Here is a 13,452-nt window from a genome sequence, read left to right on the forward strand (position 1 = left end):
TGTGCACATGTTATGTATTTATAGTGTCTTGTAATCAGACGTGAGGCTGTCAGAGGGTCACTGGTGCGAGCTGAGTACACTGGGAATCGGCTGATTGCAGTTCCTGGTTGATTCAATGTTGCGTTTTTTTTTGTTTGTCTTTTTAATATTTTCCCACTTTGAGGATCTCATGCATCTCTGTTGTTACTTCATCTGCTGTTTCAACTGGCTGTTACTGATTTATGAAAATGGGAGAGTGTGTTAGTTGTTAATTATTAATTATTAGTGGTCATAAGCTGCTTCTTTGCCTGGACCACCCCCACTATAAACAAGCACTCCCACCTCCACCACACCGCACCCTATCCCTGCCACCCACACACCCACCAATATCAGTCATGGCCTATGTAACCCTCGTCACTTTCTCAACCCTGTCCTCTAATGTGTGACTTTGTATTGTGCCCCTTCCTCCTGTTTTGTGTATATACTCCTCATGTCTGTTATTTATTCCTGCTGTCCTGCTAGTTATGTTTTCATACCATGCTCAGATGGTGTGGCGCTCCCACAATTTTGTAGTACATGTACAACAATCTGGCATCTCTACTAGAAGTTTGTGCATTAAAACAAAGAGCTAAGAAGTCTTAAGTTAACTGGATGGATGCACACCAGATGTAAACCGCTGCGTGCTCAAATAAGCAGCTCTCGATCTTTATCTGCATCGAAGATAATAACATGTCAGCTGTTTTGTTCAAAATTTGTTTCCACTTTCCTCAATTGGCTGTGGAGGGGTGAAAAAAAATATTGCAGGTTTAAACTCTGTGTTTGACTCAGACAACTGTATTCTGCATGAGTATATGTGCACAACTCATCATATATTTAGGTAAGACATTGGATAAAAGCACATTTTGACAAATGAAGATGCTTTCTTCTGTCCTGCAAAGTGTTTTTGGAAGCTTCAGTGTTCGTTTTGTTGCTTTTTTCTGGTACAGTTGGTCTGTGATGTGTTAAACAGTTGGTATCAAACAAGCAGGATCAGCTTTTTTTTTTTTTTTTTTTTTTTTTAAATTATGTGTAATCTTAGGTGGGTTGTGTTGTAGAGTTAATACTTTATGAAAGTGTCCAGGCTGTCTGTGACTGACACACATGTTCTCAGTTATCTAGTTTCTGTCTTGGTTATGTGATAAGTCGCAGGTTCCATGTGTTCAGAGGATGACTCATTAGTCACAGCACAGTAATGTGTTGTTTCTCTTATTGTCACCCATAAGGTATCTCCTTCAGCCAAAAGGGAACGGCAACAAATCCAAGTCTGATGATTTAGGATCCTTGCGTTTGAAGCTGACCTACATAGAAGACACAGTGCTGCCATCTGCCTGCTACACGCCACTCTGCACCCTGCTGCTCAAATCCCCAGATGTGAAGGTGAGACAGACGCTTTAAGTCGAAGCAAATCCTGATGAGAAAATTCCACACTGAGACGATGCAGAGATCGATATTGTTGTCTTTTCTCTTTTCACTTTTTTTTTCTCACCCTTCTTCAGCCCATCTCAGCATCAGCAGCACACATCCTGGGGGACATTTGCAGAGAGCGATACGAGGTCGTTCTGCCGATGGTCCGACTGCTGCTCCACAACAATCGCTTCGTGCCTTTTGTCTCTGCTGTGGCAGCACTGGAGCTGGACAACACTCAGTGAGTACTCCTCTGGCACATACCTTTTTACACCAAGCCAAGTAGATACACCGGATAGAAACATGCAAACAGATGTTACTGCACTGCAGTCACGCTGTGTTTTCCCTAACAAACAGTTCAACTTTCTGGCTATGACTAATGCAATAAAACAGGAAGCAGCTCTAAAATACAATAGAGCTTCAAGAGTGAATGTGGTTTTAATTACTCGTCTTGACTCAGACGGTCTGATTCTGAAACTTCATAAAAATTCTAGTCACAAAATAAAGTCTAATTGGTGTCTGTGGAATATCTGTGTCCATACAGGGAGGCTAACACTATATTCCGTGGCAACTCGCTGGCAACGCGCTGCATCGATGACATGATGAAGATTGTGGGAAAGAATTACCTATCTGTCACCTTGAAGCCTGTAATAGATGAGGTATGAGTAAAAAGGAGACACACACACACACACACATCCTGTGTCGATGCCAGAATAGTCATGAATCACTGGGGTTAGAATGGAAAAATCCACTTAAACATCTGCCCTTCAGCCTCAGTCTGCAGATGTGCAGATGTAATTGGAGGGTTTGGATAGGCGCAGGGTATTTTCCTTTAAACGGTTTTAAAACTGTAATTTTTTTTTTTTAATCCTGTCTGGCTTGTTGACACTGGTCTAGATGTACAGGTTGAAGGCCACTGTAATTACCACAGTTTCTTGCAACTGTATCTACAGAGTGTGCATTATTGTGTATTTGGTCTTTTCTTTTATCTGTGACTTACAATTGCTAGTTAATTTGAGTTCTTCGTCATAAAGCAAAAAGACACAGCTGGTGTTGAAAATGCCTTCAGTCCCTCCTCTCACTCACCGTGTCCAGCTGGTGTCCCTCCAATTTCAAGAAAATCTGAATAAACGTGCAGCTCCACACAGCAGCAAATCTCAGTTCTTGTTCACTTGAAATTTAAAGATTTGGTTTGTACTAATTGTTCTTTGTTTGCTTGCTTGATTTTTTTTTTTTTTTCCCCCTCGTATCTTTAACAGATTTGTGAATCCAACAAAACCTGTGAGATAGACCCTATTAAACTAAAGGAAGGTGACAATGTAGAGGTCAACAAGGTAAGTGCACCCATCTCACTAGATTTATCAGTCTTGTAACAGGATTAATTGAAGCTTTGCTTGTCGTAAAACTGCGAAAAAAGTGTTTATCCACTTTTTAGCTTCTGTTTAAAACATTTTAAAGTGATGCTAAGTTGTTGTGCGTTTTTTACTTTACCTGTGCAGGAAAACCTGCAGGGTTACGTCCAGAAAGTCTTCTCCTCCATCACCCAGTCAAGTTCTAACTGCCCACCACTAATGTGTGACGTCTTCAGGTCTCTGAGGCATTTGGCCTGCAAACGCTTTCCAGGTAAAACGTAGAGCCAGTGTTAAAAAGAAAAACTGCTGTGACAAAAGGTTATATGCACACCCACAGCAGGTGTGTAAATTGTGACGTAAATGTCATTATGCCGGGCTTTTAGCAGATTGCGATGTTGCTGCTGGCTAAATGCCTTAGTAGTCCACAGCAGTATATTAAACCAAATGATATTTGGTATATTTATATATACACTCACCAGTCTTTTCTTTGCATACACCTTGATTTTACTGGGTTGGACCTTTGCTTTGCCTTATGAGCTAACTTAATTCTTCATGGCATAGATTCAGCAAGGTGCTCGATACATTCCTGAGGTTTTGGTCTATTTTGACAGTTTTGAGCTTTTCTCGTATAAAATATCTCTATTTTATACGCCTTTTTTTTTTTTTTGCCGATTGAATTGAATTTGCTGGTTTCTCAGGTGTTTCTTTCTCCTCTCCACAGGCGACCCACATGTTCAGTACTCAGCCGTCAGCAGCTTTGTGTTTCTGCGCTTTTTTGCTGTCGCTGTTCTCTCTCCTCACTCCTTTCAACTGCGTTCCCATCATCCTGTAAGTACACGTCACCCACTCTCAGCGCTAATGACCAGTGAGCGTTTGCAGTTTACGTTCTCAGTCGGTTAACCTCGGTGCCGTTGTACATTTTCTGTAACTGCAGGATCCCGAGATTTCCCGGACGCTCACACTCATCTCAAAAACCATTCAGACTCTCGGCAGCTGGGGTAGCTTGTCAAAAAAGCTGGTAAGATTTATATTGCTGAAATTCTAGTGTGAACTACGTGTTGTCCACTTTATAGTAATTGACAAACAGAGGCACTTTCCAAATGCATTTTTTTTTCCTGTTATGCTAATTAAACCCACTTTGTTTTTTCTCTTTCTAGTCCAGTTTTAAAGAAACCTATATGTATGACTTCTTCAAATCATTCCAGGAAGAGAAGTGTATCGAAAAAGTTAAAAAGGTATTTTTTCCCCCCTCACATACTCACATAAAGGTCTATAAAAGGATTCATCATTTCTAATGGCTGTTATCATTTTGTTTCCAGTTTCTGGATGAAATCTCCTCCAACGTCAGTAAGGAGTCCAGTGGGCTGGAAGACGCTGTCGTTCTCAAGGAGGGGTGAGTGTTCAGTTCAAGTCTGGGCAGAACTGAGAACTCTCACTTGGTAATAAAGAAGCCTTGAGAGTAGGCATAAAACAACAAGTGAATTTTATGACACGATAACCGTTTGAGGGCGTTCACTATGTCCTGTTAGAAGACTCTAATTACATCATTTGAGCATAAAGATTACTCTGAAGTAATAAATTGTCCTTTTATAGGGAAGTACAGAAACGTGCTCAGGGGAGAAAACCCCCTGGAATGAAAACGTTTAAGAAGAGGTGGCTCAGACTGACCAACAGGGAGCTCTCCTACCACAAACATAAAGGTGAGACCAGTTTACTGTAATCTCATACTCGAATGTGATGAAAACTAATGAGACAAACACGTATGCACGGGTTACACGCAATGCTAAGTTCCCGATACTAGCACTAGATGGAGCTAAAGTAATTACTTGTATATTACTTATAAAATTAAGAGATTAAATGGACTGGTTCTTTTATATAGTACATTTCTACTGAGTATTCAAAGCACTTTATACTTGCCTCATTCACCCATTCATACAAGCACTTTTTTTCTGTTTATGCCTTTTAAAGTACTGGACAATAAGCATATACAATGACCTGATTTATTTTTGTAGTTTCCTGTGTTGATTACTTGCGTGTTGACTTTGCATCAGCTGATTAATGAAATGCATGTTTTGAGGGCTTTGCAGAGTAAATACTGCCTTTCTGTGATACTTAAGGAACGTTTCGAGTGCTCAGTAAATTGTCAGAGAGAGAGGGTGTGATAATAAACAAGATTGATCATCAATCATTGGAGCCAGTTGATAGGAATATAAAACTTCAAGTCTTCAAGGAATTTCCCAAAAAATCTGTTCAAAAACTGCAGCTTTTACTTTCATAGGAGAAGTTAAAATGTTTTATTTTCTTCTGCTCATTATTTAAGCTAAACGGTAATGTTGTTGAGACTGGAGGCTGTTTGTGCGTAAACCTAACAGAATGACTTGTTCTCCCCAGGGAAAGATGCCGACCGCACCATTAATGTCAAAAATATCCGGGCGGTGGAGAAAGTGGATGAAAGTGCCTTTAACCGCAAAAATGTAAGCCAGTTCCCCCTCTCACATGGCCCCGTCATCACTTCTCATGTATTACCCGTTTAAAATGGAAACGTCAGTGCCAGTGTCACTTCCTCCTGTTGTTATTAACAGTGAAAACGGCGCATTGTTGGTCTCATGGGCACGTTCACTTTCAAATGAAGTACAGAAATGACAATGTTGTTGTTGCTGGTGTAGAGGGGCGCTTTGTTTCTTGCGCTCAGAATGACCTTTATGGGAACGAAAAGGTCACATCATAGTTTAACTACTTTGTTTCTCTTGCGTCAGATGTTTCAGGTGGTCCACTCTGAGAAGCCTCTTTACGTCCAGGCTGGAAACTGTGTGGAAGCCAGCGAGTGGCTGGAGGTCCTGAGCCAGGTCAGTCGTTGCAATGAGGGACGCCTGGCCACTTTCCACCCGTCAAACTACACCAGCGGGGCCTGGCAGTGCTGCCAAAGCCTGAGTAGCAACGCTCCAGGCTGCAAGCCCTGCACAACGTGAGTTTTTCCTCCACATCAACACCACCGCGAGGGGCGGGGGGGAATGGTTCAGTACCCTCGCTGCCATACGTGGGGCGTGTGTTGCAGATCACAATAAACGCTTAATAAAACTGCCTGCTGGTCTTAAGTTTGACTGACTGTGTAGGTGCTCACGAGCAAACCTTAACCTTTTAATCATTCTCTCTTGTTATAAGGACATTTCAAATGGAAAATAGAAAACTTCTAAAGCAGGATTTTTCAGGTGTGCTGATTTTTATATGATGTTAAAAAAGAAAAGTCTTTTCAGCGTGGCATCAAAGCAGGTTAAGTTTGAAGTTTTCAATAAGGAAGAGGCTTTGTAGGGACTAAACTGAGCTTTAATTGAGAAGTGTTTGATTTCATTTATCAGCTACTGACTTTGAGGACTGTCATTTAGCTGCTCTGATGTTGTCGATCTTCTTCACCGCCTCTGTAGATGTTTAGCAAGTTTACAAAGATGAGTCAGATGGTGCACTTTCATGCTAACGTCTGTAGTGTAAGTGATGTGTGCGAGTGTGGAGAGATGCATGTATTTACGTTGTTTTTCTTAGTTTGTGAGTTTCCTTTTTTTGCTGCTTTTTCCTGCAAAGATTTCTCTACACTTGTGTTCTCTCCTGTTTCAGCACCATGCTGGCCAACCTGCAGCTGGATATAGACTGTGACCGAGAAGCAGAGAGAATTTTCTCACTCCTCTCAGCAAACGACACAAAGCTTCAGAGCATGGAGGGTCAGTATCAGCATCGTTTTCAGAAATGCTTCATTAGAGAGAGCAGGGTATGGTTCATATAAATGCAGCTGACTCATGATATGACGTTCAGTTTAGGGTATTTAATCGTATAAAACTACAAGCCTTATGTATACATTAGGCCCAGTGTTGTGCAGAGTGAGGTCAGATCAGCTGGTGTTTGTCTCTCAGACATTTGCGAGCTTTTTTTTTTTTTTTTTTTTTTTTAAACACCAGCAGCTGTCCTTTGTGGGATCAGCCATCAAAGCAATCAACGTATGAAGATGTCAGGTTTTAAATTCATTCATTCTCCACACTATGGTGTGTTTCACACGAACCACTGAGGGCAAAACTTTTAATTTCCAGTGTGGCGGGACAACTCATTTTCAGCCTTCATCTGGTGATTTAGAGGTGAAGTTGGTCTAATTCAGGACCACTAGAGCACCAACATCTTAAAGCAAAACCACAGACAGTATAAATGGTCACGTAGCTACTGTGACATCATCTGTTGCTGAGCATTTGGTAACCATCCCACAGATAATCCTCCTCAAACACAGTATCGCCAAACTTTACAACATAGATTTAATTTATTATTCAGTGTGACCCAAAACGAGTGACTAAGCCCATAAAGTCATCGGGAATCTGTTTGGTTATCTCAATAAACATTTTCCCACAGACTTGTCTAGTAACAGAAGTCCTTTAACAGACACAGCTATCGCCATCTGGTGGCCAACTTAGGGCACTTTTACACAGGCTTCATTCATCTGACCTTAAAGCTAAATCTACGGTGGCTCTGAGAGGACAAATGGATTGCAAGATAAGAAAGTAGCAGGAAAATCTCACAAAACACAACAAAGTGTTTCTAGGGAGACAATAACAGGACAGACGAGCTGTGGAAGTGACAGAAACCAAAACATGCACCGGACTGCACTGGGACGCGCTTACAGGAGGAAAACACTTCCGTTTTGTTTTGTAATTTTATTATTATTATTTTTCTTGTGTTTTATGTGCTTTTGCAGGAGTTTTTCTATGTACTGGTGTTTTCTTGCAGTGCATTTGACCTCTCAGGGCCACTGTTTGCATCCACGTTTCATACAAACTATTAAACACGCCTCCTTTTTTTGTATCACATGGTTTTCCCCATTGGGCTGAACACCTCGGACACCCAGTCTGCCATCTCAGTTTTTCTACTTTCACTCTGGTGTCTGTGTAAAAGAGCGAGGGTAAACTGTTTTGCACCTACTGCTAATGAAGCTGTTACTTCACTATATCGTCGCGTAGATAAAAACTTGTTTCCTGCCGTCTTCGTGTTCACCATCTCACTTCCGAGCACTTGAAGTTGCACTTTGTAATGTTTGTCCTCTCCACAGATGCCTGTGCCAGTTTGGCAGTGTATCAGGGCCCCCAGCGAGAGCCGGAGGAATACTCAAAGTTCACCATTCAGGAACCCAAAGAGACCTTTCACACACTGAAACAGCTCCGAAACATCATGGAGGAGCTGCAGCGGCAGCACAATAGCAGGAATGACGTACGGCAGTACGGCAGCCTGTAAGTCTCCATGTTACATTATTACAATACACCAGTTTTACGCAGTATGAGTATATAATGCAGTGACGGTAAATGATGTGGAAATCGTATTAATAATACTAAAACACATTCTGCAGTGTGGATGCTGAAAGTAGGACTATGTGATCTAAATTGGTAGAGGAAGTGCAGAACACGATGGCAAAGAAAAATGGGAAATTTTCAAAATAAGACGCTAAAGTTGTGATCTAAAGCCCTGCAAAGGACATCACAGGTGCACAGGGCAGCATCTGATATCCCCATGTTGTTGTTGTCCCTGGATCATCATCATCATCGATGTTGGTCCAGGTTTTAATACTGCAAGGGACCATTAATACTGTTGTGATGTCATAGTTTTTCGACATGGAAACACAATCACGTCACACAGCAAAGCCAAACCTTAATCCTAGCTCTGACTATGGCCCCTCTATCCCTGCCCTATAATGATAATGATGATCCAGGATGAACACCTGGATCTCCGCTACACCTGAGGATCAGTTCAAAAGTTTTGGACACTAAAAGTAAAGCTGGGAAGCTTGCAGAAATAACAAAAGAAAGTTTGACTTAAAGGGACTAACGCCCTAACTTTAATGTTTTATTACAGCTGTGGCCCAGGACTCTCAGAAAGATCACTTACTCATTATCTTTGTCTTCCTTCCCGTTTCAGTGACAACCCCATAGTGGGAAAAACCTCTTAACCTGGCTGGGGCGATCTGGTCCAAAAGCAGCCACGCCTGCATCACAACAAAGCGCCTACGTTGTCCATTAGAAGCCCCAGGAGCTGTGCCAGTGAGAAAAGGTGCGACCAGGTGAATGATACGCCACCTGACCTCCACATGTCATGAGTCCACTACAGCAGTGACAGCCCGAGAAGGGGAGCCAGAACAAGCTTGTGAGCTTGACCAGGATCGCACCTTCATCCTCGAAAGGAATGAACCCTTAGGTGTTTTTTCTTTTTTTCTTTTTTTTGAAGTATGTTGCCTCATCTCCTCCCCGTCCTCTGCAGTGAAGGTCACAGATTCTATCCGTGTCTTAACTTATGTCCCCCTTTTTACGTACAGCTGTGTGAAATGGGCATCATTAGATGGTGTGTGAATAGGCTGCTAATTTTTTCTTTTATTCACAGAGTTTTATACGAACAGCTGTAATGATGCTCTCCTCTCATCTGTGAACATCTGTCTTTACAGTTGATTCCTAATCACCAATCTGGAGGCCCCTCCCCCCCGTAAACTTCAGTCTTTTCTCCTCCTCCTGAACAAATGTAAATGTATATTTTCAAAGAACATTTAAACCGGTCTGCCTTACTTTGACGGATGTTTCTTTCACATCAAATGCTGAGGGAATAATGCAAAAGCACTTTAAATATTTGGAGCACTCCAAATAGAAAATGATTGGATACTTGGTATCAGCTTTCCCCATTTTGATCAGTTACATGATCCTTTGTTTCATTCCTGTACAATAACATTTATAGCCTGTAGATTTTAAGATATTTTTCTTGACCAAAGACGATTTCATAGGTTTGAACATGAACTTGAAGAAATTAATGTATTTTGAATACAAATGGTTTAAAAATGGAGATAAATAAGATGAATATATATAAATATATATATGTTTGGTTTATGTGTACGTTTTTGCTAACATATCCTTTACTTTTTAGTGACTTAAGGCAAGCAGTTTGCATGCGTTCAGTTTTGAATCCTGATAGCACGACTGTAGTGAAGAGTTGTATTTCCCTGTGATTGTGAATCGTATCGGTACGGTGTGCGTCAGATCTGTGCTGTCGTGTTGAGAGCCTTGAAACCTTACTAACAGTGGCTTATGTAAGAAATGATGTTCAACCTGCAGAGAGGAACCAATTGGAATAACAAAATCGCCCCTGTCTTTCACGCTTTAGTCCAGACAATCTCCGCCAGTGCGCACGTTATGTCCTCCTTCTTTACTATCGTGGCTCCAGCTGTTCTGTTTCATCGTCTTTAGGGAATTTTCTTGAAATGTGGCACAGCTGTTTGCCACAGCACTCTGCTGCAATGACCAGTAGAGAAACGTCTGTGTAGTAAAGGGAAAAATATGATGTTATTACAAACTGTCAGACTCTTAAAGTTACTCATATTCTAGCATGCATGTCCTGCAGGAGTAGGGTTGCATCAGATGAACAAAGCAATAGCAAATAATCAAGATTGATTGCGTAAAATAGAGATTATCAAATTTACTTTGTGGGTCTTACTCCATTTTAATTGAATTCAGTTTGTTTGTAACTGACACAAACCAGCTCCTCAATTTTATTTTTTAAGTGGTAACCAGCAAAATTTCCCCCCAGTTAGGCTGATTTTGATTATCAGTCGGAGGATTGTTTTGTTTTTTTTGGAGGGGGATTTTTGTTCATTTTTTCCCTCTGAAAGAACCAGTGAACAATCACTTTGATTCAGTCTTGATTTTTGAGTTCTTTTTTTGTTCCTTCCTGTGGTTTTGAGTCTGCTTCCCATTTGAACGATGAAGTGTTGAATAGAGACAAAATTAAAGTGGACCTGTTATGCTTCTAAATTCTCTCATATACTTACAGGTTTAATTGTGGGTGCTCATATAAACAAGTGTATGCAGAGTTAAAAGTTCACACTGCTCTACATTCACTGTTTCAGAGGTTGTTTTGTTGTGTTTTTTCTACTCATGGATGGTGATGATGTCAGAGAGTGGATATCCCCTTATATGGTCATCTCAGCTCCATATAGGGGGATATCTAGGGCATCCAATCAGAAGGAAGGATTTCACAAAGCCTTAAAGAGACAAACGCTCAAACAGGTTATTTTAGGTAGACGATCAAATGAGAAGAAATACGAACATGGAGCAGTGAAAGAGCATAACGGGTCTCCTTTGAACATCTAAAGTTTAAACATTGAATGCTGATATTACAGGGTTAACTGTGTCTTTTCTTTTATTTGTCTGTGATTGTTTTCATGAGTTGTGTCTTTGGTCCATTATCTATTTCTAACTTGCATGTCTTGTACATTTAACAATATATTTTTCTAGGAAAATGTTTTGTACCTTTTTTTTTTCTCTCTTTTAAACACTGATTTTAATGTATTACTCAGCTGGTACTTTTGTTCTCAGTCTGTCGACTTCGTCAAGGCTGGATGCTTTCTGCTTTTTTTTTTTTTTTTTTTTTTTGTTGTTTTGTGTGTGTTTTCTATGCCCGTGCGCACTCCTTATTGGCTCCTCGTGGCCATAACTCCCTCAAAACTCCCTCTCGTTGAAGCTGATTAACACAGTGTTACTGCGGTGAATGTCGCGTGTTCACGTGCACGTCAGTAGTGAACAACGTGCCTGATCGGAGCCAAAATAAAACTGTAAAGTGATTTCACGCCGATTCGGTTAATGGACTTTGCTTATGATTTGAGTGACGCTGAATAAAAACAAATCTCTGATGTCAAACTTCGACATCTGAATCGGAAAGCTAGCGTAGAATCAATTGTTGTTGTATCGCATAAGCTTGCATGCTAACTCCATTGCTAGTTTTAATAAGGCCAGTAAACTAGAGGGTGGTGTATGTGTGCTTATTTTCATAAAACGTGAACGGGGTGGGGTTGTTTTAATCTGTCTGATTTTAATAGGGGAAGTTTCTTCATTTGTTTGTTGTTATATGTGGAAACATGTGACTTTCCTGTTGGACTACAGCCAGCTTCATTTCATAAGATTACCAAACAGGAAGGGAAATGTCCATATGTGCTTTGATCTATCAGGTGAACACAGGGGAAATTAACGTATTAGCCAACATGCAGATCTGATATGGCTCTTAAGAAGGACCAAAATCTGATATCACTGCAGTTTGTTTTTGCAGGTGTATCTGAAACAATCTTTTTTTTTTTTTCTCCTGCCAATCAGATTGTTCTGTGTCAAAGCAAAGTGTGAGTGCAGATGACCGTCTGAAGGCTTTGTAGAATTTTTTTTTCTTTCTTTTTTTTTTTTTTAAAGCTAAAGTCTCTTCTTGTCCAGTAAACGGTGAGCAGTTCGATGTTATTGTCACATCTCCAGCTCGTTTCTTCTGAATGTCTGTTATTTTTATACACATTAAACATTTTATTTTTCCATAAATGGTCTATTCTGTGTCTCTTCATAATAAAAACACTTTGCCAGTGCCTCTTCTGTTTGTTAGGTGTCTGTTTTCCTACTGCGCTGATGTGACCTGCGTACAGTGTCCTCCACGATTCAGACAAAGAAACAAGTTGTGTAATTTTGCGTATAACTTGCTAAAGGTTTGCAATTGGATTCAGGTCTATAGCAGATTGAGGGCCAGCCAATGGCACCAATGTTTTCAACGTGAAGGAACCACCAACGGACTGGGCTCATTAGGCCGTGCACCAGGAGCGACCCAGGGCTCACTGTGCCAACTTAAAGTCTGACAGTCGAGATTATTATCTCCATAATAACAGCAGTCAGGATACTGTTGGCTAGCAAGGAGGGATTGCATAGATGGGCTGCACCAATAAGACAAACTAAATTCTGCTGAATTAATTTCTCATCCCGACTCAAAAATATGTTGGATCCTCTCGCCACCCTGTGTCTAACAGCGTGCTCATGCTGTTTTTCCTCGCACAAAGGAGCGTTTACCTGTCCTGCTGCTGGGTTGATACCCGTCTAAAGCCCTATGCCACAGCTTGCGCCCTGGTATCTCCTCCACACTCTTGAGACTTTGAGGAAGATGCAGCAAAAACCTTCTTCTTGGACTACCTGTGCAACCTGAATAGGCTGCAGGTATCATCTCATGCCCTCTAACTGTAGAAAGTTAGTTTTCAGAGCGAGGCTAAGCTGGCTTTGTGGCAAACTGTGATGAGCGAGCTTGACGTTTGTACAGTTGGAAATGTAGATCTTAGCATAAAATATGGAAACTAGCTTGGCTGCCTAGAAACACTTTAAAAGTGTTGGTAGCAGGACTTTTATTACTTTGGTCTGAGTCCAGATATCAGTTTAACCTGTTTACCATACAAGTAAGGCATGCTTTAACTGCCTGTGCTCAGCGCACATCTGCGAGATCTTGATAAGCTGGTGTGATTTTTGCCAAGGTCGCTAAGGGTAAGAGCTAATAACCAGTAAAAGATAATAAACATCAAACATGAAAGACATGTTTTCGCTCCTCTGGTGGGGAGGGGGCAAGTTTTGAATGTCTCTGGGTGGAAAAATATTTGGGTTTAGAGGATTGAATTTATACCACAGCGTGAGACGTCCTCACCTTACAAAGAGCTCCATCTGGGAAGGTAGACACACACTCAGACAGGAGTTTACGGTTAAATACACAGATCATACAGGATGCTGCTTTGTGGTCCCTGAAGTGCGTGTGCAGTCTTTCTATGTGTTGCGCTTCTTACGTGTGCATCTCCTGCTCCAGCTACACCACAGAGAGGGTGAAAAACTGT

The 13,452-nt window shown here is 41.1% G+C and overlaps 1 protein-coding gene across 5 annotated transcripts in view; it reads left to right on the forward strand.

The window, feature by feature from the left end:
- rasa2 (RAS p21 protein activator 2) overlaps nt 1-11,187 on the forward strand; it is a 31,522-nt gene extending 20,335 nt beyond the window's left edge. The window contains exons 10-25 of one of the 5 annotated variants that reach the window (XM_026192271.1): nt 1,242-1,395; nt 1,515-1,663; nt 1,967-2,081; nt 2,682-2,756; nt 2,922-3,045; nt 3,496-3,602; nt 3,709-3,792; nt 3,932-4,009; nt 4,094-4,167; nt 4,368-4,474; nt 5,166-5,248; nt 5,531-5,739; nt 6,384-6,487; nt 6,722-6,775; nt 7,855-8,032; nt 8,715-11,187. In XM_026192271.1, the coding sequence (XP_026048056.1) occupies nt 1,242-1,395; nt 1,515-1,663; nt 1,967-2,081; nt 2,682-2,756; nt 2,922-3,045; nt 3,496-3,602; nt 3,709-3,792; nt 3,932-4,009; nt 4,094-4,167; nt 4,368-4,474; nt 5,166-5,248; nt 5,531-5,739; nt 6,384-6,487; nt 6,722-6,775; nt 7,855-8,032; nt 8,715-8,745 (1,726 nt within the window). In that variant the 3' untranslated portion in view covers nt 8,746-11,187. The remainder of the gene's footprint in view (nt 1-1,241; nt 1,396-1,514; nt 1,664-1,966; nt 2,082-2,681; nt 2,757-2,921; nt 3,046-3,495; nt 3,603-3,708; nt 3,793-3,931; nt 4,010-4,093; nt 4,168-4,367; nt 4,475-5,165; nt 5,249-5,530; nt 5,740-6,383; nt 6,488-6,721; nt 6,776-7,854; nt 8,033-8,714) is intronic. The other 4 variants (XM_026192273.1, XM_026192272.1, XM_026192274.1 and 1 more) reach the window with 4 other exon arrangements.
- Nucleotides 11,188-13,452: the final 2,265 nt, after the last annotated feature.

This window comes from Astatotilapia calliptera, chromosome 14, assembly GCF_900246225.1.
Source record: "Astatotilapia calliptera chromosome 14, fAstCal1.2, whole genome shotgun sequence".
Taxonomy (NCBI): Eukaryota; Metazoa; Chordata; class Actinopteri; order Cichliformes; family Cichlidae; genus Astatotilapia; species Astatotilapia calliptera.